General features: G+C 43.7%; 1 protein-coding gene across 1 annotated transcript; it reads right to left on the minus strand.

Annotated features, from left to right (window-relative positions):
- Positions 1-3,413: 3,413 nt before the first annotated feature.
- On the minus strand, positions 3,414-22,122 carry cbln1 (cerebellin 1 precursor). The gene is made up of 3 exons (XM_062389248.1): positions 21,440-22,122; positions 19,786-19,905; positions 3,414-5,445 (listed from the first exon to the last, which is right to left on the minus strand). Exons 1-3 carry the CDS (start codon positions 21,695-21,697, stop codon positions 5,248-5,250), a joined length of 576 nt encoding a protein of 191 aa, XP_062245232.1. The 5' UTR covers positions 21,698-22,122; the 3' UTR covers positions 3,414-5,247.
- Positions 22,123-26,402: the final 4,280 nt, after the last annotated feature.

Raw genomic sequence — 26,402 nt, forward strand, 5'->3', positions numbered from 1 at the left:
TAGTCTAGTCAGCTGCAGTGATGAAAGAAGACGACATCGGAGGCAATGGACGACAAAAGACAAACATGTCCAGACACCTTGTGGAGTTTCACGTGGGAACAACACAGCAGCAGGTTTACATCTACATGTGTGACACCTCTTTTTCATCTTTGGATATTTGTATTAACTTCTTCCAGTTTTTCGTCTGTCATCAACACGTCCACTCGCTCGCTGGGAATTCTCAGACGTTCTCTTCTCGTCCTCTCACATGAGCTCACTCAGACATTCTGCATCCGTTTGACCAGAGGGCCGACAGGGAGAGCTCCGGAGGACGTCTGGAGCATCTCACTCGGACATGTGTGTGTGTGTGCACCTCCTCCAAGAGTCCCACAGGGGGGAGGTAGTTACAGTACATCAGGCTTCAATGTCAACAATAGACAATTATTAATTATTAATATGAATATAATTACTTTCTTCAATATTTAAACTCAGTTATGGTCAGCTGCAGGTCTTTAACTTCACATGGAGATACACACAGTAAATACAATTCAACCCCAAACTGCAAAAGTAAGAAAATGTACTTTTACTTCTCTGGCTTTTTGTTTGCATGTGTGGTTTGAGTGACAGGGACTGAAGGGGGGGGGGGGGGGGGGGCTGCGGCGCCATGGGGAGGAGGTGTCACATCATCTGAGAGAGTGTGTTGGCAGGCATGTGTCTGCATTTGACTGAGTGAGTGTGTGACCTGGGGAGCGGGTCAGTTTGGGTAGAGGTCAAAGGTCACCGGGTGTTCTTTTCACTTGTCTAGATGTCAGTCTGTCTCTCGGCTGGTCCGGAGTCTTTCTGCCTTCATGCCCATCTGGCTGCAGAGAGAGGGCACGAGGGCAAAAGAGTGTTTGGCAGCAGGAACCTATAGAGAGAGTGTGTGTGTGTGTGTGTGTGTTTATGTTTGTGTGTTTATGTGTATGTGTTTGTGCTCATTTTCATAGAGCTGAAAATATAATGCTGCCTCAGACCCAACTGTCAGCTTTCTCTTGACATTGAGAGGAGAGGAGAGGAGAGGAGAGGAGAGGAGAGGAGAGGAGAGGAGAGGAGAGGAGAGGAGAGGAGAGGAGAGGAGGATAGGAAGAGGAGAGGAGGGGAAGAGGAGGGTAGAGGGAATGAGAGGAGATATAGAATATATGAGAGGAGGAGAGGAAGAGGAGAGGAGATTTAGAATATAAGAGATGAGGAGGAGGAGAGGAGAAAAGGAAGAGGAAGAGGAGGAGGAGATAAAGAATATATGAGAGGAAGAAGAGAGGAGGAGAGGAAGAGGAGATATAGAATATATGAGATGAGGAGAAGAGAGGAGGAGGATAACGGTCCAGACACTGGGGGAGAGGGCACAGGAGAGTACACACACTCCTCATACACACACTCACACTCACACTCACACACACACACACACACACACACACACACACACACACACAAACACACACTTTGTTTGCTCTGCTGTGACCTGCTGCAGACAATTATGTCTCTCTCACTCTGCCACAATCAAATTACTGCTGGAGGACAAGGCCTCTGGACGGACCCACTGCTACGAGAACACGCACACACACACACAAACACACATTTCATACCACTTATACACACACAATTCATCATATACACACATACACAACAAATATGTCACCACTAACACATACAAAGACACGTTCTCTAACCTTATAAATACAAATATATGTTCTATATATACTATAAACATTTCTTATTCAGCACCTGCTTTAAGATCAGAACTTCTTGAAATAAAAAAGACCGAACAATTTTAGTAAGTCTACGGATTTGACCCCCGACCAATCACAGATGCTGATTCTCAAAACTTGCAGTACCTAAGAAGAAAGTTAATGAGACCCAACTTCTCCACCAATAAAGAATTCTTTGCATTTGTAATCATGATCTTTACTGTAGGTTTGTATCCATGTCAGGTTAAAAGATGGTGCCTTTGTGTTTGTGTGTGTGTGTGTGTGAGTACATGTGTATACGTGTGTGTGTGTGTTTCATAAAAAAAACTAACATGGACTTTTCATCTCAGGACAAAGACAAACTCAGCTGGGAGTGTTAGGAGAAGAGACACAGGAGCAGAGGCAGAGAGAATAATCTGTTAAAGAAGAAAGACAGGAAGGAGAAACAAGTGGCGGGAAAGCAAGACACAAAGAAGAAATGAAGTCAGATGAAGCGGGAGGAGAAGAAGAGGAGGAGGAAGAGAGGAGATGCTGTTGATGTTTGCTTGTTATTCCAGCGCTAATTTTCCCCCTGGAGCTCATTACAGTCTGGGAGAGAAACAAACCACAAAACCTTAAAAACCAACAGAGTGGAGAAACAGGAGGAGGACGAGGAAGAGGAGGAGGAGGAGGGTGAGGGAGAAAAGTAAAGAGGAAGAAGGACGGAGGAAGTAAAGAAGAAAAAGAAACAAAATCAAAGATGGAGAGACAACAGAAAGAATAAAGAAGGTAAGAGAGAGACGATTAAAACGATAGAGAGAAGAAGAGACTGAGCGAAAAGAGTAAATGATCTTGAGACCTCACACACACACTCACACACAGACACACACATGCTGTGAACACAGACCACCGTTACACACTTGAACACACCTGGCGCAGTGTGTGTGTGTGTGTCTCTTTCAGAAGTTGTGCCAGCTTCGACAAAAAGAAGGAGCCAGGCCAGGCTTAAAGTAGGTTTAAGAAAAATAAAAGTCCCATTTAAATTTTATTGATTTCATCAGAGCAAAGAAATAAGAAAGAACAGTAGATAAATTGATTTGATTGATTGAGAAATCAAAGCATATCATCATCGTCTAAATATTCACATGTAATTTACAGTCAAGATATTCATAATAATATTCATAATAATCATAGTTATGATATAATAAACAAATAAAAGTCCTCTTTAACTGCAGGGTTTTCTATAGAAGTAGTAGATTCAGCTTTTTAGCCACAACTTGGTTTGACCCAAAACAAAAACAAGAAGCATGTTTTTAATCAGAAGAGCGGCAGCCTCAGATTTTCAACACAATCACTAGTAAGTTTCTCGTAGAATATTTTTTCTTTTATATAACACTGAAGTACGGAAGTACAGATATTATAGTCATCAACCAGATTCGGTTTTCCCAGTATTAGTGTTATCATTATTATCATCATAATACCAGTAGAATAGAAACAGTGGCTTAGATTTTTCGATATATGTATATATCCATATACTGTGTAAATTTATGTATTTATATATTTATATATATAATAGAGTTTGTGGTTGTAAGTTGGTTTCAGTGTCCAAAAGTCCAACGTTGAAGAAAAGCGAGGAAGGACCCGTGCTGGGAGGCAAACGAGTACAGCAGCAGATAAAGAACAGACACGAGGAAGGAGAGGCGGCCGGGTGGTGTGTGTGTGTGTGGGGGGGGGGTGGGTTGGGAGAGGGGGAACACAGGCGTACAAAAAAATAAATAAAGGAAGAGAGAGAAATCTGCACTTGTGGGTAAACAGCATAGTCGAGAGGAGAGAGGAGGGGTGTGGCTGTGAAGCACAGCAGCAGGGATGGAGAGACAGACGGAGGGAGGGAGAGAGGGAGGGAGGTGGAGGTGTGGAGGAGGGATGGAGGGAGGGAGGGAGGTGGAGGTGTGGAGAAGGGATGGTCGGACAGAATGGAGGTCGATTCCAACGTTTGTTCGGCTGCCAGAGAGACGATAAAAACACTGAAGTAGCAAAGTAGAGCAATACTCTGAGTGCGACTTCTGTCAATACTGATATTAGTTTCATTAGATACAGTCACAAGAGAGTCGTGGGGGGGGGGGGGGGGGGGGGATTTAATACGTCTATATTTAAGTGTGGATCTGAAATTCCTCTGGTTATCAACTCTTCTGTATATGTAGAGATTCTGCATGTTCAGGAATGTTAAAGGAGCAACAAGCTTCTGTATCGATTCATCTGATAATTACTTTCTTAAACAGTGGATTGACTGTTCAGAGCTGAAAACTACTCAGCAGTCAAAACATGTTGAGTATTAACATTTCACCCTGCAGGAGGTTAATCGGCCGTGGGGGGGGATGCATTAAATATTAACATTTGGCTTCTTGGTAAATGTCTCTGTGAATGTTTCCTCGTCTGGGAGGCGTCAGTTTAGAAAGAGATTGTTTGTAGAAAACTCAGGGAAACTCTACTTGATTTATATTTTATCTTTTAGTTGCACATGCATTTAAATTTTCATATACTGGTTTTTCATCAAAGACTGAAAAGACGTCAGCTGTTGTTTCGTTCACTAAGTGTTTTCTGTGAGTCACAGCTGGACGCCGCGGTCGACTATTCTTAGATCTGAAGTCGTGTTTGATGCTCGCAGCTGGCAAGCAAATATTTACCATTACTGCCGGCTGCTGTTCGGAGCCGAGACGTCTGAGTCCAAGACAAAAGGGACGAGACTGACAGGACAGCAGGGGACAGGAGCGGGACTATATGTAAGAAGTTAGCGGGCGGAGTGAAGAATGGGAGAGGGACACTTGACTGTCTAGGAATCAGGAAAAGACAGCGGTTTATATAGAAGTATAAAACAAAGCTGACACGGAGGTAAATGTTCTAGCTTGGCTTTGTGATGGAGGCTGATCCAGAATCAGGTCGATTTACGTCTAGGATATGAAAACAAAGAGTAAAGTAAGTGGAAGATGACAGGAGCAGTTCTGCGAGAAACATTCTTCAAAGCCTCGATCGATGGAGATCGATGAATTAATGATTGAATGATGACCCGGGGGGGACGGGGGGGGACGGGGGGGTTACAGTCTGGCTTTTAAAACACTCTGGAACATAAAATGATCAATTTGCGTCTGTCAGCGGAGAATAAAAAAAGTTTCGGCTGTCCAAAGCTGCAGTCGAGCCACAGAGAAAACAGAGGAAAAGGATGAATGACAGGATGGATGAGAGGAGGAGGGGAAGTGAAGAAGCTGTGGCTCCACCATTCTCCTCTCGCGTTACCCTTGTTTAATCATTCTGTGTCATGCTCTTACATCTAACACCTCCCTCCGTCCTCTCTCCTCCACCCTCCGCAGCGTCCCAAACAGAAGTCTCTTGTCACGTCCTCCTCTTCTTTCTTCTTCCTCCTCCTTCTTCTCCTCCTTTAAGGCCGTCTCATTCACGTCCGTTTTTTTCTCTTTCTCCATTCCCCACCTTCGTCGTAATTTCCATCTTCCAACCAGCTCCTCCTTCGGCTCCACCCCTCGCTCCTCCTCCTCTTCCTCTCCGGTCTCCTCTACATGGGAAACACCAGGAAGCCGGAGAAGGTGGAGTATTTCCATCCCCCCATGAGGTTTCCCCTCTCCAGCTTGAGGTAGGCCCGGTCTCCCTTCTCCATCTGGATCAGCACGCCGTTGCTGGCCGCCTCGCGCGTCACGTCCTGGTCGCCCGCGAACGCCGAGATCACCGGCCAGCCGTTGTGCATCAGGCTCACCTGGATGGGGGGGGGGGGAGAGGAGAGAGTTTAGAAAAACAGAGGATCAAACACACGAGCATGGACGTGTAGAGACAAGTTGAAGAAAACACGGTCGAACCATTTTCAGACGTGAGAAACTTTGCCTCCCGCTCACTTGCAATCTGTGCAGGGGGGGTGGGGGGGGGGCTTAAAACATTGGCTTCCTGTGGAGAAGCAAATCCCAGCCTGGCTTCACGTGGAGTTCGACTTGCAGTGAACTTTGACCCCTGATACTCGTCACATTCATGTCTGCCCTTAGTTCTGCTCTGGAGATCACATGTTTTTGAAGCCTGAGATATTTTATTTCAGGTTAGAAGCGTCTTCAACACGCCCACTCACTGGCTGCAAGTCCAAAAGAAGATCTCGTGCTACGTTCTCACACGAGCTCACTTGGAAGTTCTCTAGAGTTTTAACAGGAACGCTGGCAGGAGAAACTCCAGAGAAGGTCCAGAGCCTCTCACTCAAACAGAGCATTCAGGAGATAATCTGGAGTTCAGTCTGATGACGCTTCCATGCAGATTCAGATCGTCATGATTTCCCCGAATTGAGCTGAAACATCAGAATATGAGATCTGCAGCCGGAGCGCTTCCCAGATTTTCAAAAAATACCACTTGGAGAAGATTTAACAAAGACGTTTACACATGGAGAGTTACAGCAGAGCCACACTGGGTCTGACTCAACAAATGTTTCAATAGGGAATAACGTCTTCTTCTTACAAAGAGAAGACAGTGACGTGTGTCCCCCCCAGCCGACGCACACACACAGACACACACAGACACACACAGACACACACGCACAGCAGTTTTCATCATTTCTCTTTTGAGCAACAGCAGAAACTCAGGCGCTCCCCGGTGCCGACGTGGTACTAAAACCAACTGAATTGAATTTGAGAGAAGTGTCTGTTTATGCAGGATCACACTTTATAAAGCCCGTGAAAAAACCCCAGTGAGCAAACCCACGGATTCTAAAAGAGGCACGGCACAGGGTGTTTGTTCTAATGCGCTAGTAGAGCCGGTTGAACACTAGAACACCACGTGTACTACGTGGCACAGGACGGTTAAAGAGCGGAAGCAAGAGGAAGTTATAAGGGAATCGAGGAGCTGACAAATGTGTGAAATGTCTGAAGAATAATAAACTGAAGAGGTTTAAGAGTTCAGAAGCAAAAGGATGAGCGGGATGGATGGAGGGATGGATGGAGGGATGGATGGTTTGATGGATGGATAGATGAACAGATGGATGGATGAATGGATGAATGTCCACCTCAGAGACCGGTGAGACATTTTTCTCTTATTTAAAAATATTACTATGATGATATTTCTTTACCTTCAGGATTCATCAGTCACAGTTCAGTCAGACTTTCACCCAGTGAATTTGTTAAACTGGAACACACTCACCTACATCCCATAATTATACACTTATCCACCTCATTTTTTACCTGATGGTGAGGAGAGAGAATGAGTGTAAGTCGAGTGTGTGTGTGTGTGTGTGTGTGGGCAGGAGATGAAGAGCCTGCCACAGTGAAGAGCTCTCCTGGCTGCTCTGCTGCTCTGAACAACCAGCCTGTGATTAAAACACTCAGACTACACTTACACTCGCTTTTTTTATTTTCTAATTATCAGGATGAAAACACAGCTCACGTAGAAAAACTTCTTCGCATTGCGGAAAAAACATTTTGTTTGTTAAGGCCACAACACACTCTAAAAATAAGATGTGTTTATGGTTTATAAATCATAACATAACTAATTGATGATCCATCATCTCCACTTTCATCATAATTTTTTGGTTTTCTCCAGCTTTGCCCAATGTCTTAGAAATATTAGTAGACATGAATATAATTGGCTAATACATTCAACAATAAGCAAATAACATTTGTATGAATAACTGCTCTAACCAAGATGTAGATGTAATTAAAATAGAATGGCACTCAGAGCACGTAGCGCTGCCAACAGTGAAACCACATTCACATTCTAATTCACTAAACTCAGTCGATTTAATTTGGATCTGCACAGAATTTCACACACTTATAAATATCAGTTCCCTTGATGCAAGAATTATTCTGTGAAATCAACAAAACAGTTGAAGAAAAATCAAATCATTTAATCGTGGATCCGCACTTTTAAAAAGATGTAATGGGTTCTTCCCTCAACAACATCACATCCTTCCATATTATTGTACCTCAAGTGTTTTTTGCGTAACACAGAATGTTCCACACTTGTTGTAGATACTGTTTCCTGTTAAGAGTAATGTGGGGATCACTCTGAGCTCTGCAGGAAAGAGAAATCTCCTCCTGACATGTTCACTCAGCTCCTGCTCCTCGGTTCTATAGTTTCAAACTTCTCCTCCTCTGGTACGTGTTCGTCCTCCTTCCTCCGACTACAGAGCTGGAAGTGGTTCACGAGTCTTTAGAACACTTCCAGAAAAATTACTCGCAGAAGGGAAGCGATCTAATAATGAAACACGTTATATGACAAATAACACATCTTCAGTCCCCTTTAGACGTCATCATTGGGGTTATTGGGTCTTTTATAGACTTTTTATAGACTTTCATTTTGATGGATTTATCATTTCAATGCTTGTTGTCTCTTCTTGGCCATATATGTGCTTCCCCCTCAGTCTCTGCTCTCCTTCTTTCACCTACAGATGTCAGGCTGCACATGTCAGACGCACGATACTGACAGAAAATGCACTCCGTGTGTACAGTAGCCCAGAAGTGCCAAATCGGAGAGCAACAGTGATCCTGGTTTCATAAATAATTGATTTTGTGAAGCTAACTTTCTGTTGTTTAACATTAAAATGGTTTACACCCAAGAAATCGGTTATAGAAATATAGCTTATAGAAAATACAAGGTTATAGTAGCAGATAACCATTAATGTCCCTGGATAACTCAGCCATTAGTAATGCCACTTATACCAGAAGTCAGACGAGGACACAGGCTTTAATGTAGCTGTTATAATCACTGCAGGCCTCTCACGGTTAAACGACTGCTTCATTATCATGAGCGGTGATGGATTACAAACATTATAATGTTTCCCACAGTCTTCAATCACCCGGGGACGACGAGCACAAATAATCTGAAAACCTGAAATTCTGATCCTGTCGTCAATAACTGACATCGCTGCAGATCAGACCACCCCCCCCCCCCTTCTGATGGAGGCCTTTCAGAGGTGGAGGCCAGGTGGGTGGAGGCGATCTCTTCTGAATGTGATGTAAGTAATGCTTTGCTCTAAAATCACACTAATTAAGATATTAAGCAACAGAAAGACACACAAGCAAAGTACTTCTGAAAACCAAGATGTTCTGTTACCAGCATCGGAAACGACTCCGATACTGATAAAGATGTCGGGTTGAACCTGTGAGTCTCCACGTAATGACCCGATACCACGTCTTTTAACTAATTAAGTGTCCACCTGATAAAGCTGCAGTCTTGTTTTTCCAGTAATCACTTCTTTGCTGCTGCCGAACTGAGGCTGAGCTGTGCTGCTTTAATTCTGAATTCATTCTGAAATGTTCCACAGGTAAATCTGGCACATGTGACGGATACTACACCTCCGATTCGAGGAGTGGCACCAGTGTTCCCAATTAAAGCACCAGTGATAGACCACACAACACCATTCTTAAACATGCAGGCTCAGTAGCACAAGTTAAACCTTTCTGTATCAGAACGGGCAAAATGGACTCGGAGTATCTCTAATAAAAATCTCTCAACGAACTCTCTGCCCCAGCCGAGATCTCAGCCTGAGCTCAGCATTGCTACAACACAGATGATGGACACCAGGGACCTGCAGTTAGTAGGGAGGTAGAGAAATGCTCAGATAAAAGAAGAGCCTGGAGGGGGGGGGGGGGGGGGGGGGCAGATAGGGGGGAGCAAACAGAGACCATGATGCAAGACCAAAAACATCCAGCATCACCGAGTCACTGTGAAACTCAGAGACACACAAACCATGCATACCGACTCCATCACCTACATTCATGTGGAACTCACACTTACAAACTCTCGGCTACACACTCACATTTACCTCCATGTGCACATAACAAACACTGTCTCCGTTGTTTTGTTCTTTTACTTAATTATTTATCACAGCTTCCTTGTTATCTTGCTTTTTCCTAAAGCCTCCTTCAGATCTGGAGTCTGCTGCTCATCTAAGAGTTAAAATACTGTCTGTGCCACGCTGGTGTGAATGGAGAGAGACACAATGTTTGTGTGTTATTATTCTCTAATTTTGAGCAAGAAGCAAGTAGAGATGTTTTTTGTAAATTCAGGAATTGGCCTAAATTCCAGTCATTGCTCAAGTCGTTCTTAGAAGCAACACTAGATAGTTCAAGGCCTTAAAATAACACATAAAGTCGTTGTGAAGGTACACAACATGTAACATTACAACCTGCTCCACGGCGAATGTCACACAAGAGGAAAAAAGAAAGTGACAAAGTAAGAAGCCGAATAAGAGTGAATATCAGGAGCATATTACACTGGAGAGCTAAAAGAGGAACAGATGTTGACCTGCTGTTGTTGTGTTTAGACAACTCTAGTTTCTCCTCAGAATCCAGGTAAACCCACTTTGAATGAGATTAAGCGAGTTATCACTTGGATGTTATTTTATACGCACAATATTTGAGTAAAATTCCTAATATTGAGGTTTCTTCTACGACAGCTTGTCAACAAATGCACGTCCGTCCAGGTGTGTGTTTGTGTTTACGGCAGTGAGTCACGCAGCCCAACCTGTCCACAGGGAATCTGGCCTGAAGTCAATTTGCATTACGTCACATCGAAACTCAGCAATATAGAAAATGACCAGATTTACTTACTTTATTTAAGATGACACAAAATTTGAGAAATGACTGAAATTTACAGTCCCAAATGTGTGTACTATCTGTCTTTCTTACTAATCTGTCTACTCGCTATCATTGCTCTCACACACACACACACACATACAACACACACACACACACACACACACACACACACACACACACATAGGGTCAGTGTCTGCTGTATGCTATGGTGATGTATTGCTCTAATAAAGCTGTGACAGTGGCTTTGGAAGGATGAGACTTTGGTCACCACCACCACTACTACATACACATATGAATAGAGACCATGTGGTGGTTGTGTAGCCGTCTCCTACTTCCTTCCCCATCTCTCTCTCTCTCTCTCTCTCACACACACACACACACACTGTCAACTACACCCTTACAATTACCCCCCATAAATATAAGAGCATGATAATAGGGCTGCGCATCGTGTCAGGCCTGGATCGATCCGCATTCATTAATGCATAAGCACCAATTAACTGGCTGAGTAACAGAGCGAGAGAGAGACAGAATAACAGAGAAGGGGAGAGAGACAGAAGACACATGAAGACAGGAAATGAGACGGGGAGAGAAAGTTGGAGTGGAGAGACAGAAACCTTGGATGTGTTAAAGCTGTTGGACGTTTCAGTGCAGCACTTAGAGCCGGCGACATGATGACAATCTGTTGTTGCTCCGTCAGGTCCGGCCCGGGCGACTGTCTTGACACGGAGATGATTCCTCCTCTTCCTTTTCTTTTTTATGTCTCCTTTTTCTTTCCTTTCATCTCGACATCTTTTCCTTTGCGTCCTCAATCCTTCTTAATCTCTTCCTTGTCACCTTTCATTCCCCCCTTTCCTCTCTCTGTCTCGTTCTGTTTTTCTTTCCATCTTTCACGGAGAGACACTTTGTCACCATGATGGATTCATACATAATGGGGTGTCTGTGACACTGCCCGTCTGTTAAATGGCCGAGTTATCTGTATTGGAACTTTGTTGAAGTTACAGGAAAAGGGAATCCGAGGTCGATGGGTACGGAATAAAACCAGTAAACAACTGACAGGAAGACTTGCTGGGACTAAACAAAGACTGACATCTGTGTGTGTAAAACAGGAAATAGTAGATTTATGACATTTATATATACATGAAGTCTGTGACATTTGGAGAAACCCTTCAGAATCCTATAGAAAGATGGACTAAAGCTGCTGATTTCATGTTAATCCTACAAACACGTCACCATATCACTATATCCACACATTACGTCCAAAATACTTCCAGAATTTTTAAACTTGCCATAGTAAAACGCACAAAGCTACCACAAACCCCTTTGAGTATTTCCGTTCTTATTTTGCAAAAGCTTCAACTCCTCGTTGTTTTCACAACTCGACCCTCTAACCCAGATCCTGTTTCGTCAAATCGATCGAAATCTCTGATCCCATCGGCTCTGGACAAAGATTCTGAAGTGTTAAAGGTCCAGACGACATTTTAATAATCTCTATCAGCAGCTTTCTGGAGATGAACACAGAGAAAAAATTAATCAATCAATGTGTTCCACCTCTTGAGCTTTCACACACAGACTGTTGGACATGTGGGTTAGCAAAACCTGATTCAGGATATCAGAAAAGACTGTTACACGTCAGTTTGATGTCCATGTGAACTTGTCTCATGTTAGTTTGATGGAACAAACCCACAGAGGCCGTCTCAGTGGCAGATCTGCTGGTGTTGTGATCAATACGGCATGATGGGTAAATGGTGATGCTCACTCAAACCATTCTTTCCAACACTAGTTTCCCTAAAGTCAAAGTTTTGAGATGGAAAACAGATTCTAGTAAACTGATTTGTATTTTGAAATAAAAAAAAGAAAATCCTGCCGCAGAGGCTCTCACCTTGTTAGAGTCTGGAACATCTGTGCTGGCCAGCAGACTTTATTTAGGTCAAATGTGTGTGTCTGTCTTTGTGTCTGTGTGTGTGTGTTTGTATGGTGCTTTCAACAAGCGTTTTCTTTTGTTGGTATGTTTCTGTATCGTTGTCCTTTTTGAGCAGAAAACAACAGTACAAGCTTTTTAGAAACACAATTACAAGCCTGCAGCTCTCGGAGGGTCACAGCTGTGATTTGTTACCAGTTTTAATAAACACTTTTTCCATTTGCGTTGAACGTTGAAAGATGAATTTAACGATATTCTAACTCAAACGATGGGAGGTTTGTGTGCAGGGTGTGTGTGTGTCTGCTGACAGAAAGCACAACAACGTACACTGAGATTTTAATTGATCATGACCGTGAAAATAAAGAAAACCTTGATGGGAATCTGACACAGAAGTTACACGTTAGTTTTTGTCAAGGCAACTTAAATGGACTACTGAAACAGCTGCCCTGCTTACATGCACCAGAAACATCACGATGGTACCAGTTTGGTATAACAACCCTGAACTCTTGACCCACAACTTATCCATGTCCTGTACATTGAACGATATCGTCCACACAATCAACACCCCTACATGTTGTATACGTCAGTTGTTACACAAAAGATGTCACTGCCCTGCGACAGATTGTGTTGTGGAGAAGCTCCAGCAGACAGAAGACAGACAGTCTTTCTCAGGTCCTCTATTGAACTTAGAGCCCCCCCGCCTCTTTACCTCTGCCTCCACAGTGTGACTGGGATTATTCTCGACTTTTATCTCATTACATGTCCTGGTTTTTTTGGGGTTGGTTGAGAAGAAATCACATAAAATAAACTGTCCACAGTTCAATTTACTCTAATTGTCCATCGCAGACACAGTGGAGACACAGGGGACATTCAAAAGGAGGCACATCGGGCCGTGGTGTGGAATCTAACTGACTGATTGAGTAATAAAGGGAGAATTATCTAATATAAAACAAATTGGTGATGAAAATGAACCTCAGCTGTAAATCTGACCCTTGGAAAATCTCACATGAAGCTTGAATGTGTCCAAAGTGAATTCCTGAAGCATTAAGAGATTCCAGGAGGCAAGTGGAGCAAAGGTCAGAGCATTACTGAACATCACAGAGCGGATCAGATCCTACAAATGTCAGCAAATCATCGTCAGCCGCCATCAATACCGCCGCGGAGAACGGCCTCATTAATTTGACAAAACCACTGAGCAAAGCTTTCACCCGTCACATTAGAGAGAGAGAGAGAGAGAGAGAGAGAGAGAGAGAGAGAGAGAGAGAGAGACTGGAAACATGCAACTCTGAAATCTGTTGGCAAATGTCAAACCACAGCAAATGATGGAAGTGAATTGAGATGAGTCAGTCGAGTTCCAGCGAGACACGTGATCCTTTATAACATTTACACCGAGCCGACCAGAAAAAACCTGGAGGGAAATTAATGAAACCTTAAATATGGATAAATTATTTACATCCATCTACGGCTGCAAGACAGAAGACAGAAGATAGAAGATAGAAGATAGAAGATAGAAGATAGAAGACAGAAGATAGAAGATAGAAGTAAGAAGATAGAAGATAGAAGATAGAAGATAGAAGTAAGAAGATAGAAGATAGAAGATAGAAGTAAGAAGATAGAAGATAGAAGATAGAAGTAAGAAGATAGAAGATAGAAGATAGAAGACAGAAGATAGAAGATAGAAGACAGAAGACAGAAGATAGAAGATAGAAGACAGAAGATAGAAGATAGAAGACAGAAGACAGAAGATAGAAGATAGAAGATAGAAGATAGAGAACCAGAGAATAGAGTGAGCTCATCGGCAAAAGAAAAGTAAAAGGCCTTCTGGTGCATTTTCCCTGCACCGGTGATGACGTCATAGTCGCAGGATTATGACACAATAAATGACCAATGATTGTGTAAATGTTAAAATTTTACATTATGAAATAAAACAACATGTTGAACGTATAGATAGACTTGTCTGTCTCAGTTTGTGCCCTGATGCTCTGCTCGTATATTATCATTTGTACGACAGGTCGGGCTGTTCCTGCTCCCTCCCTCCTCTCGTTTCTCTGCCGCGAGCGCAATGCATGATGGTATATATAGCTCGCTTAGTGACCATCGGATGTTCACTACTTTTCACGATGTATTCTGTGAACCAATGAGTGAACTATAGAGGGATTTAACTCACTAAATATTGATTAGTGAGTGATTTCTGACCCAGACGGTGATTTAAATGACTCCATCATCTGATCAACTCACCAAGGGGACGGCAGCTGGCAACCCAGACTGGTCCATTCTGACTCCACCCCCCATGTGGTCCAGACTGGTCCATCCAGACTGCACCCCCCCCTGTGTGGTCCAGGAGCTGCAGCCAAGCTCCTCCCTGTCGGTCAGTTTGTTTCCCTGCTCGCCTGAACTCCACAACTCCTGTTCACTTGAAGTCCTGCCACATCCGGCTCCTTCTTCATCAGCTGTTCCCAGTTTGCGTTGCTCTAGCCAGCTCTGGTTTTTCTACTCTGCTCGGCTGCCTCTGCCACTTCACTCCCTCCGAACCCCCGGGAGCCTCATCCGAAGCCCAGACGTCTCCAGCAAAGTTACAAGCGAACACAATTCAAGTCGCGTTAAACCGCCTTCAAGTCATCTCTTGTTTTACATTAAGGTTCTGAACTAAACTGCTATAACATGAGAAGCAATCAGTGCAGCTTTCTATGATGCTCTGCCAAACTGAGAGGGACTGTGCCGGGGTTGATCGGATAAAAGGGAAACTGTGCATCTGGCTGGCAGACTGCATGTTCATGTGTTTGTGCCAACAATGATATGAAACTGTAAGAAAGCAACAAACTGAAAATCATATCTAAAAATGCATTTCTCTTGGATATTTGACCGACACATGACATTTACACACAAGCAAACAAAACACTTGTGAATTACTCATTAATTACACACTTCTAATAACACCCTGACAATAGGATGATTTTAATGGACACATTTCCACAACTTAATCTCACGCCAAATAAATCCATTAAAATAATCTATTCTACTGAAGAATTCATGACATGAGCTTTAAAGTGAGTTTTCCTTTGTGATCTTTTTTAATATTTTTCCAAATTTGACTAATAGATTTTTTAAGGTATTTTTGGTGGCACAAAATTGTCATGATGTTTGTATCACCTTTCCAAATGTATATCAATAAAATACATACACACATGTTTGGTGCATCCAGAGCTGAAATTTGTCTTTCAAAGCAATACAATAATAATTTTAGCTCATAGAGTTAGATGCCTCTATGGATATACAAATCATATGATGTTCACCATGCTATCCAACTTGGCATCTTAGCATGCTAAGAGGTGCTAGCATGTATAAACTTCTTGATCGAAGGATCTCAAAAGACTGTGAGATTCATCCAGACTCATAATTCAAATGCTTTGCAAAATTGTCAATGTTGAGACATTTCAGAGACATTTGAACCGCCGGTGAAGCTGGAGGAGAAGTCGGGCGTTCGCAGCAGTCAGCAGGTTTGATCCCCTGGAGAGTCTGGTTGTCTGAACTGGGACCAGTCTGCCATGTCTTTATCCACCAGTGCAACAAAGATCACAAACAAGCAGCTGCCACACATGAGGCCTGACAACTCCCAGTCTCTGCAGTCAAACCAACTCCTTTACTCCATCTTTGCTTTCTGTTCTCACCTGCCACCATTTTAAGTGAACGTAGAAATAGATGAGGTGTTTTATTTGTGTGTCTTTGCTTCTCATTTCCCTGCATCTCCACCTTTTTAAAAAGGTCTACACCGTCTCAGCCAGAACTTAATTTTAGTTTTCATGCTCCTAACTCATTTCATTCTGCTCCTTCTCTCCTCGTGAAAGAACACATAGACGTTCTTGCTGGTTACTCGTTTCCCTCACACAGAGCTGAAGTGGATTGGAAGTGTACTCAAATATTTCTCTTGATCCTGGTCCCTCTCTATAGATCTCACTGCCTTCAGAAATTATTTCCCCATCTTCCAGAGACGACACCGGAGAAACACAAAGTAATATCTGCGTTATTCACCATTATCCTCGCCCTGACTCCCGCTTTGACTCTGAGGATTAATTAAACTGTGTTAATCCATGTCACGGTGATTGTGAAAATCAAATCCTCCCTCAGTCTTACATCAGCCTCACTTGTTCAAACACCATCTTGGCCCACAGCTAAGGTGACCCGGGGATATTAGCACTACATTTATTTCTGTCCATGGAGACCAGTAAACAAATGGCTCAGGTCAGGCAGGAGACGGCCAAGCTGTTTGTGATCAGTGTGGAGTTGTTGAGTATCTGAGGTTCAGTGAATCATGTTGGTCCCCAGATGCATTAACGAGGCATGACCGTGAATATCCAAAATTATATGAGTAGGAGTTTTTTCTGGTTTTAAATTTTTTTAATCTGGTAATAAAAGTGTTATACGGTCTAGTTATTCTTTTTATGGAATCAACTCACTGTGTGTTGGATGTCAACGTTCACTCTGAGATCTTCTATTTGAATTGTGTGTGTGTGTGTGTGTGTGTGTGTGTGTATCCCCCATGTTCCTACATAAACGCTGGCCATTTGTCCATTTAGCCGACGTCTATGTTAGCTGTAGTGAAAAGCTGCAGAGGAATCAGATGATATTTAATAAACTGTTTGAAGATATCTGAGGATGAGGCTCGGGCAGGGTTTCCTCTCAGTGGTTTTCTTTATACATATCAATATTTAAAAGTATATTTAAAACAGAATGAGCCATCGCTTTAATGAAATCCTGAGTATTCAACCTTAGCATGTTGTGATAAGACTAAAACTATTTTTTATCAGAGAGCAGCCTCATTCTGCTTATCCGCTAACATTAATTATAGATCATATAAAATATATAATTACACTTTAAAGAAAGTAAACTGAAATTAGAGCGAGCCATGTTTGTATCACTAACAGTCTTCTTGCTGTAGAACAAATACAGCAAACACACAACATTTGCTGTTCTGAAGAAATATGGAAAACTACTTCCTGATACCAGTGACCCTTCATAAAAACCTGTTTATTGGAAACCACAGAACAAACCTGGGTTGAAGCCGTGAAACATTTAAAAGGATTTCAGATTTCTACTATAACTATAAGATGTAAAGTACGTTCTTTTAAAGCTAACCAGTGCGTGAAAGGTAGAATCTGTTGTTATCAGAGGCTGGAAGTCACCAGGTTTTCCTCTCTCAGCGGGGAAATGATAGAAATGATAGAAACAGAAAGGCCTTAATGTGCAGCTTCTTCAACCTGCGTCTTTTAAAGATGCCTTTTCCAAATCCTGAAATCCTGTCGTAAAATACCAGCAGCTCTCACTGCAGAACCCCAGTAAACAAAACTATAAGATTTCCACTCCTCTGCGATCAGTGCTTTGTGGAAGTCAGTCTGAAAAAACTCATGCTATGTCTGATGCTCCACGTTAAGGTCTTCAAAAAGCAGAGGAAGATCCACTCTCATTACCTCGATGACCCATCTAACCACACTGGGGAGTTCCAGAGTCGTCTGTCTGATCTGTGAGCCCCCCCCCCCCCCCCCCCCCCCGCTCCGAGCTGCAGGGACCAGATGCTCACTCTGCAATTTACTCTGGATTTCAAATACAAATCCTTTATCGAGGGTGTCTGGTAAATGGGATATTCAAAATAATGTACGTAAGCTATCCGTAATTGGGAGTATAAGGGCGTTGTGGGAAGGGAGGGGGGGAGGGGGGGGCAGAGTTCCCTTTAGATCGGCGAGTATACGGTATTTAATCTGAATACTTGCGTTTAATTGCCAGGCAGAGACTACAGGGAGATACAGAGACAGACAGAGAGGATTCTGGGGGCATTTTGACACCCACAGCTGGCGTCAGGGTTCGACAGACAGAACCCTGCACAGGAAACAAACTGATGAGAGATGGAAACTAACTGTTTGTCTTCCCTTCATCTGCACAGCCTCCACTGATCAATACGTACTCATGATGTCTGGTTTTCCTCCCATTCCTTTCCTCGCCCCTGCCTGAACCTCCTTTTCACTTCCCTACCTGTCCCCCCTCTGTTATTCTCTGACTCTGCCCTCTTTTCTATTTATCTTTCTTACATCCCCCCCTCCTCATTTTCCTCTATCCCTGAATTTCCACATCTTCTCTACACTGTTAAATCGTCTTTTTCTCTTTCTTTGTCCCTGAATGTTTTGCACTCGCTCTCCTCTCCCTGCTGCCTCTCATCTCCTGCGTGCACCGCAAGTAGCCGCCTCTGAGGCAATCAAACAGTGGGAGGTTTCCACACAGCAGATGTGCTGGACGGATGGCGGGATGAGCGGGAACAGGTGGAGGGTGAGGAGTGCACAGGTAGGGAGCTCGGAGGAGAGGGGAGAACCCACACCTGTCGGCTTCACGTCCAAAACATGACAGATAAAAGCTTTTTTTTTTTTAAATGTTCAAGGTCAGTTTTCCAACGCCGACATCTCCAAGTGGAGAAGAAGGTGGCCCAGTCAGCCATTGGACTGGTTTTCCAAATTAACTAAATTAAGTTTCTCCATTTTCTCCTTGTCGATCGCTCTTTGTGGTGCTCCTGCATCTCACACTCGTACTAAGACAACACAACAAATTGGCACCAATGGCAGCGCTAATGCTAATGTGACAGGCATTACCGCCACTGCGTTCTGCACGGTGCGCCAGACTTAATTACCTCGGCGCCATGAGTCTATATTGCCTTCAGTCACACAAAGATGACTGGGAGAACGTCCACCCCCCCCCCCCCCCCCCACACACACGCCCGCTCTCCTCGTTGTTGTTATTGTCGTCGTTACCGCTGCTGCCATGCTAATTAATTCAAGACTGCAATAATAAAAGTATAAGTAGCTAAACCTAATGCCAAAGCCCCGGGGACCCGGCGGCATAATTGCACAACAGTTTAATTTGCAGGGATACATTGTAATTAACACTGAGCGGCTTGTAAAGCATCATTATGTGCATGTTAAACGCTGGAAATGGGCTGAAGGCTGCTCCAGTGATTTCTGTCACTTGACACATTAGAGGAATACAGACACTGTCACAGGTGAAACGGTTTGTTAGTTGGATGAAAGACGAGCTGTGGCTGGGGTCCCTGCAGGCTGTGTGTGTGAGTGTGTGTCACTGTGTGTGTGTGTTCATCCTTGTGTGCATTAGTAAGAAAATGAAAAGAGCCTCCCTGTGTTTGCTCTGTTCAAAATTCAGTTAATGTTTTAATTTTCTTAATATCCACAGTTCTCCGTCAGCCCGCGGCCTCTCCTCGTGAACAGGGGCAGAGGAGGAGGTTGTCCGTGGCGTTGAGAGTGAAGCTGCTGCACGGAGCTCGCCACAGCACGCCGTCCTCCTACCGGCTACACGCGCCTGCCTCGGCTCTGTCCTCTGTGCATGTATTGATTAATTAAGATTGAGCCGGCGGGTGGCAGGAGACTCGCTTTCATCTGTCCGCCTCCGTCGTCGTCTCCAGGGAAAGAGATCTCAAACATTTACAAAATGACTGCCAGTGCAGATGATATTCAACTTTTATGAGGGGAAAACGATGGGGGGGCGGCTCATGGTGTGGTCTGCACACAAACACACACACACACACACAAAAGACAAACACATAGACACACATTACCTGTATAGTTTGGCGGTTGTAGACTTTCACCACATGGAAGTTAAAACTGTAAATCCCTTTGCGTGGTGAGATGAAATTACTTCTCTCCTCGTCAAAATTCTTCCCAACGTTTACAAGAACCTGAAAGAAAGAAAGAAAGAAGACAGAGAGAATTTCAATTTACAAAACTGCTTATTTGTGCTCTGGTCTTTCAGAGGACATTTTGCAGAGGTCACTGCAAGATCATATGGGTGTAAAAATGAATAATTATGGACAAACAAAGACACAATCTGCATCTTTAAGTCATGGAATCCAAAACAGCTTCATATAACATGTCATTGGAAATAGACTAACATAAAAAGATGTCCTCTTCCGCACATCTTATTGCCATAAAACATGTTTCTTCAATGTTTAGATGATTGAATTTATGATTTAGTGAGATTCCGGCCACATTATTTTACATGTACTTTTTTTAAATTACATTTCCAGGATGTCCTTTTGTCCTCTGGAGGACTCCGAGGGCCCCTGTGGCCCCCGGACCTCACACACTCAGACTCCCTGATGGAGGAATAACTCTCTGCTTTAATCGAGGCTCTTCCTCACTGTCAGAACACCCAAACTTTATGAGGGAACGAGAGCGAACTTAATCAATCTTTCAAATGAAATTTTCAATTATGGATTTCTGCGGCTAAATGTCTGGTTTTATGGATGGAGGCGAACTGTGGCGCGTAATTGAACGGCAATTTGAGGGCGAATTAACCTTTAACGGCAGGCGGGTAGGACCTCGCCCTCGTGACCTGCCGTTACTAAATTATTTGGCGAGATGTCAGTTCCCATATCGCGAATTGTCAGCACAGAAAGTTGAAATATTCAGGAGGCTTGCCTACCAAGATATTCCTTTCACAATCACTTTGGAAATATAGCAATAAAAAAATTCCTTTCTGCAGAGACTTGTCAGTCGAGCAGCGGAGCAGCTCCTGGCGTTTGTCCACGAGATGCAGCTGCGCGTAAAACCAGCTTCCATGGCACAAATCAATCCTCTCATTTAACCTGGATTATTTGGTTTTACTGACTTTTAAAAAACTCTTATACATCACGTCTGGAATTATGTATTAGCTATAAAAAAAGAAGAAAAGAATGGCATTTTCATTCAGCTCCACATTTGCTTAGTTCCGGAGTGCAGCTGTTCAGGAGCTGCGCGTAAAACCCTCTATGGCACAAATTCATCCACTCGTTTAACCTGGATTCTTCGGTTTTACCAACTTTTTAAACGTTCTATACAACACGTCCTCACTAACTTGAGCGTTTAAGGCATTAATAAGCACATTCAATGTTGGCAGTTTTTTTAAGAAGCGTGTGGAACAAACCTCGCACATTATGAAATAGTTAAAGACACATTTAACACATGTATTATGGTTTCTGGAGCCTCTGAATATTACATGTTATACCTGAACTTAACAGATTCTAAAGATATTTAACATTAATTTCTCCCAGCGTGAAAACATCGAACACACTCCATCTGAAACTTCACGTGCGCTGCTCTGCACCATCCAAATTAAACCACAACAATTAAGTTATTCTGCTTATCCGATGATATTATTATTTGACAGTATAACTGAACAGAGCATGTAAAGCATATATATATATATATTTATATTGATGTTATATCTCATACCCGGTCGAAGTAGATGACCATGGTCCGGTTGCTCATCTCGGAGGGCTCGTGGTTGGTGTTGCGCACCGCGGAGAACGCCACCTTGGCGCTGCCGGAGCGCACGGAGATGCCGAGCGCGGTGCCGGTGGGGTCGGCGGCGGGGTTGGAGTCGCACACCACCAGACACTTCCCCTCCAGGATGATCGGTTCCGTCTCGTTCTGCGCGCGGGCCGGAGCCGCCGCGAGCCACACGGCGCCGAGCAGGCAAAGCGCCAACATACCGGAGCAGGAGCAACTTCTCCGCGTCGATGGGTCTGGTCTGATCCTCCTTAAAACAAAGTCAGGCGGAAGAAGCAGGTCCCGGTGTTTTCCTGTGATGAGGCGCGAGGAGGTCTTTGATTTAAGGTGGCACTCCGTTTTCTTTTTGACAAGCAACTCTCCTCTTTCTGTGAGAGGGAACCAGACTGTTTATTTGTTTGGGTGGGGGGGCTTCTTCCCTCCGCTCAGATTCCCACTTTTCCTCACTTCTCGTTCTTTTTATTTTTTAATTCTTCTTTTTCTTTGCTGTCACCTGGAGACACGCGGGTTACGCGGGAGTGGCGCGCGCTGCGGAGGGGCCCTGCACGAGTGACGAGGCAGCAGAAGTCATAGCGCGCGGGAGGGAGCTCCGTCGCGCGCGCCTGAATTATTGATATGTGAGATTCAAACACAAAAGGCTCGCGAGGAAGAGGGGGAGCGGCGCGTGCGAGAAGCAAGATGCTCCCGCCCCTGCTCCAACTCTTCTTCTTCTTATTTTTTCTCTCTCTCTCTCTCTTTTCTCAGACCCCTCCCTCCATCTCTCCATCCATCCTCCTCCTCCTCCTCCTCCTCCTCCTCCGGGTAACGGAGAGCCATCATCGGATTAGCGCGTGCGCTTCAATGATGTTTTCCAATCACTGTGCACCGACCGCCCCCCCTCCCCGCCTCTCAAGTTTATCTAGCATCTCTCCCTCTCTCTGTCTACCTCTCCTACCTGCGTTTACACCTATCTATCTATCTATCTATCTATCTATCTATCTATCTATCTATCTATCTATCTATCTATCTATCTATCTATCTATCTATCTATCTATCTATCTATCTATCTAATCATCATGGAAACTTGTTCTCTTCCTCTACTCTCTCACAGCATCCTTACAGCAGTTTACAGGTGAATCCATCCATCCCTCCATCCATCCATCCATCCTCTCTGCTTGTTTTAATTCCCCGACATCTGACAAACTTGTTATTTCTCTCACACAGGTGAACAGCAGGAGAGGCTTTTCATCCGTCTGTCCATCTGCTATCTATCCATCCACCCCTCCCTCCCTCTCTCTCTCTCTCTCTCTCTCTCTCTCTCTCTCTCTCTCTCTCTCTCTCTCTCTCTCTCCCTTCTCACACTTAAATCTTGTTGTTTTACAAACTGTGTGTGTCTCGAACACAACATCCTCTCAGAAGTTAATTGAAAATTAGGAGTGCACTCTATCCATCTATCAATCTATCTCTATATCTATTTCTCTCTCTCTTTTAAATCATCTTACAAACACAGACACACACACACACACACACACACCTCTCAGCAGTTTACAGTTAAACAGCAGCAGTGGCCATCCATCCGTCCATCTCTCACACCTAGCATCTTACTACAACTTGTTCATTCTCTCTCAGTCTAACACACACCACTCGTAAGCACAGCTCTGCACTTATGATGTAATCCACGAGTCAACATCATCATCACCATTACCATCACTATAATCGCGACTGATGCGGGAGACCTTCTGAAAGTGGAGCCGCTCCGTTACCAACAGGAAGTGGTATTAGGTGTAAGAGACCAAACCTCTCAGATGTGTAAATACCTCCTGAAGCTATGTTAAACTGGGATTCTACAGCAAACCAGTGCAAACCGACGTGGAGCAGGGGAAACACTGTAATATCCAAACTGTAAGATATATGCAGCTTCTATGAGACCATGGCAGCTGTGAAAGAAACCACAGGAAGGTGCAGCAATGCTTCAAGTCCCCATGAGCACCACTGGGAGACAAACCACACTGAAATGACAGATCTGTTTTAAGGAGGAGACCTGCTGCCTGGTGAACACTCCTTTTTCAAACTCCACACATTGAGGTTTTAAAAGGCTTTCAATTGTGATGTGATGTTGCTTGAGTTCCCTTCAGAGCCACAGGGCACATACAGTACAGCAAAATCATAAGTATAGAAGTTTGTCGATTGTACATTTACTTTGACATCTGAAGTCTGACAGTTCTCCTTCAAATGTTTAAATTGATCGTTTATACCAAAGTTATTATCAGTCAAAAACTGCACAATGTACAGGAGTGATATGTTTATCACTTCAGGGCTTTGACTATGTAGTGAGATAAAAGAACAGATTATTAGAAAATAAAAGCATATCCTGTGCATGTTGTTTACTCCCCTTTTTATATTGTAGTAATAACATTTTATCATATCATCATAAACACGTGTTAACTCATTGGTTTATCTAAATAAGCTGTAGACTGCGTCTCTAATCTTATTTGTTAATGCATTACTGTACCTACACTTTCCTGACTTCACACCTATATGATGATAATTTACTTTAAGATCTTCCATATATGAGCTTCAGGTCGTATCTTCAGTCCTGTAGGATGCAAAAACACTTCTCTGATCTGTAGAAGCAGTGGAATCTATCTCGTTTACAAACTATCTAATATTTGTAGAGATATGTTGGAGAATGGGTCGTTGGAACATCCTCTTCTTGACCTTGACCTTTGTCCGATCACCTCCAAAAGTGAATCATCTGGAGATAAACTCTGAAGTAATATTCAGATAAAGTCTGGTGAGGATTCATCCATGTGTTGTTGAGTTATCTTGTACATTCACACACCAGAAAATCATAAGGAGCTGCTTTGGTTTAAGGCTTTTGAGTCATGTTCATCTTCCTATTCTTCTCCTTTGCCTTCCCATGTCTTTGTGTCTTCTTGTCTTTCTTTCTCTCCCTGTTTCTCTCCTCCCTCCCCCTTGTCATCCCGGCAGTTTTTCCTCCCCGTCTCTCTCTGCTGCTGTTTCTCTCTCCCTGGGGTTTTCCTCAGCTTCTAATACCAGCTGATAGTGAATGACAGGCCAAAAGGACTTATCCGAGATGCAGGACGCAGGGGACGAGCTACATCTACTCTCTGTCTGTCTCTCTCTCTTTCTCTCTCTCTCTGTCACTGACTCAAACCTTCGTTTTTCCTCTCCTCCTCACAATCGCTTCGCTCTTAAACACACCGGTGTTAGTTTATCTGAGGTCGTCAGTCACGCAGGAGGAACAGAGCTCATCGTTTGTCAGGGTGACACTGGACTGACAGACGGGAGCAAGCTGCCGCCTCCACACCTACTTTCTCTGTGTGTGTCTGTGTGAGAGTGTGTGTGAGAGAGTGTGTGTGAGTGTGTGTGAGAGAGTGTGTGTGAGTGTGTTGGTTTCTGCTCAGCAAAGATTTAAGAGCAACTATTGGATGTCATATTCATTGCCTCTGGCCTGTCTTCATTCCCCAAACTGCCTGTCTGTCCACCTGCCAGCCTAATTACCTGTCTATCTGTCACGCTCAGCTGTTTGTCTGTCTGTCTGTCTGTCTGTCTGTCTGTCTGTCTGTCTGTCTGTCTGTCTGTCTGTCTGTCTGTCTGTCTGTCTGTCTGTCTCTAGCCTCAGACTCTGAGGCTGCGCAGAGCTGCCGTGACATTTAGGAAGTGAGATCACCAAAGTTCATCTTTTATTTGGAGGGTAAAGAAGGACACAGGGAAAATGATCAAATCAAAGCTAACGTGAGGTAAAGACGAGGAAAACACGTTATTCCAACGCTGATTAATGTGAAAGCTTCAGGAAACAAAGAGGAAACAACAGCCTACGTAAAGTGAAGGGAAATATGGCTTCAGTAAGTCGGCATATTGTTTGGAAAGAGTCCTCTTGTCATCACTGGACTAAGAAGTGGAGTTTGGAAGCTGATTAGGTGTGAACACGCAAAAAGAACAAATATCACTTGTTCTTTTTACAGACCTGTTTGTACTGTAAATGAAAGTGAGATTTTTTTCCTGATGACAGCATGTGTACACCTGATCTCCCGGTGTAATTGTCAAATTGGTTTTGATGGTGTAGAACAATGCATGTAGAAGAAGTGTCTTGTTGTACATGTTGAATATTATCTTACATGTGTCGAGGTGTCGTTTCCCATGAGCGTAGCAGAAATGACTCAAAGCACAAAAGAGGCTGAACAACAGAAAGAGCCGCTTCATTCTAAACTAATCCCTGTGAAGCTACTGAAGTTACACATGTGGATCCGTTGAAGAAATGCAGCTCTCAACATCTGTTCTCTCTTCGGTCAGCTACAAAGAAATAAAAAAGATGTGACAGAGGAAAGGAGTCGTCGCCTGGGGAAAGAGCAGAGTCGAACCTCGGCCTGGATGGAAACTGATCAGATCTCAGTTAAAACCTTTTAAACGTGTTCTAAAAAGTTTTGTTCATAGATTCAATTAAAAAACTATTTGGAATATTCACTGATTTTTAATCAGCAAAGAGCATCTCAGAGGAGTAATCACAGGTCCCACAGTTTCCTGCAAAGCATCACCCCACACACACACACCACCACACACACACACACAGAGGCAGTCTTCCAGAATGAAACATGCACACACACACACACACACACACACACACACACATCTACTCATGCACAGGGAGCCAGGTAAACTCGGAGGGATTCAGGTTAACCAGGCATCAGTAAGATGTGCTGTCTGGTGATCATCGGCCTTCCCCCCTGAGACCCGAGTGTGTGTTTGTGTGTAGGTGGGTTCGCGTGCGTTCACATTGTGTTGTACCATCGCCTGAGGTACAGTACATTCATACACAATGCGCTCTCTTAAATATACGGCAGCAGGAGGAAGAAGCAACCGAATGCCCTCTGCTTTCCGTCCGCCCTCTTTCTGTTTCATCGGG

Source organism: Platichthys flesus, chromosome 6, assembly GCF_949316205.1.
Source record: "Platichthys flesus chromosome 6, fPlaFle2.1, whole genome shotgun sequence".
In the NCBI taxonomy this organism is placed as follows: Eukaryota; Metazoa; Chordata; class Actinopteri; order Pleuronectiformes; family Pleuronectidae; genus Platichthys; species Platichthys flesus.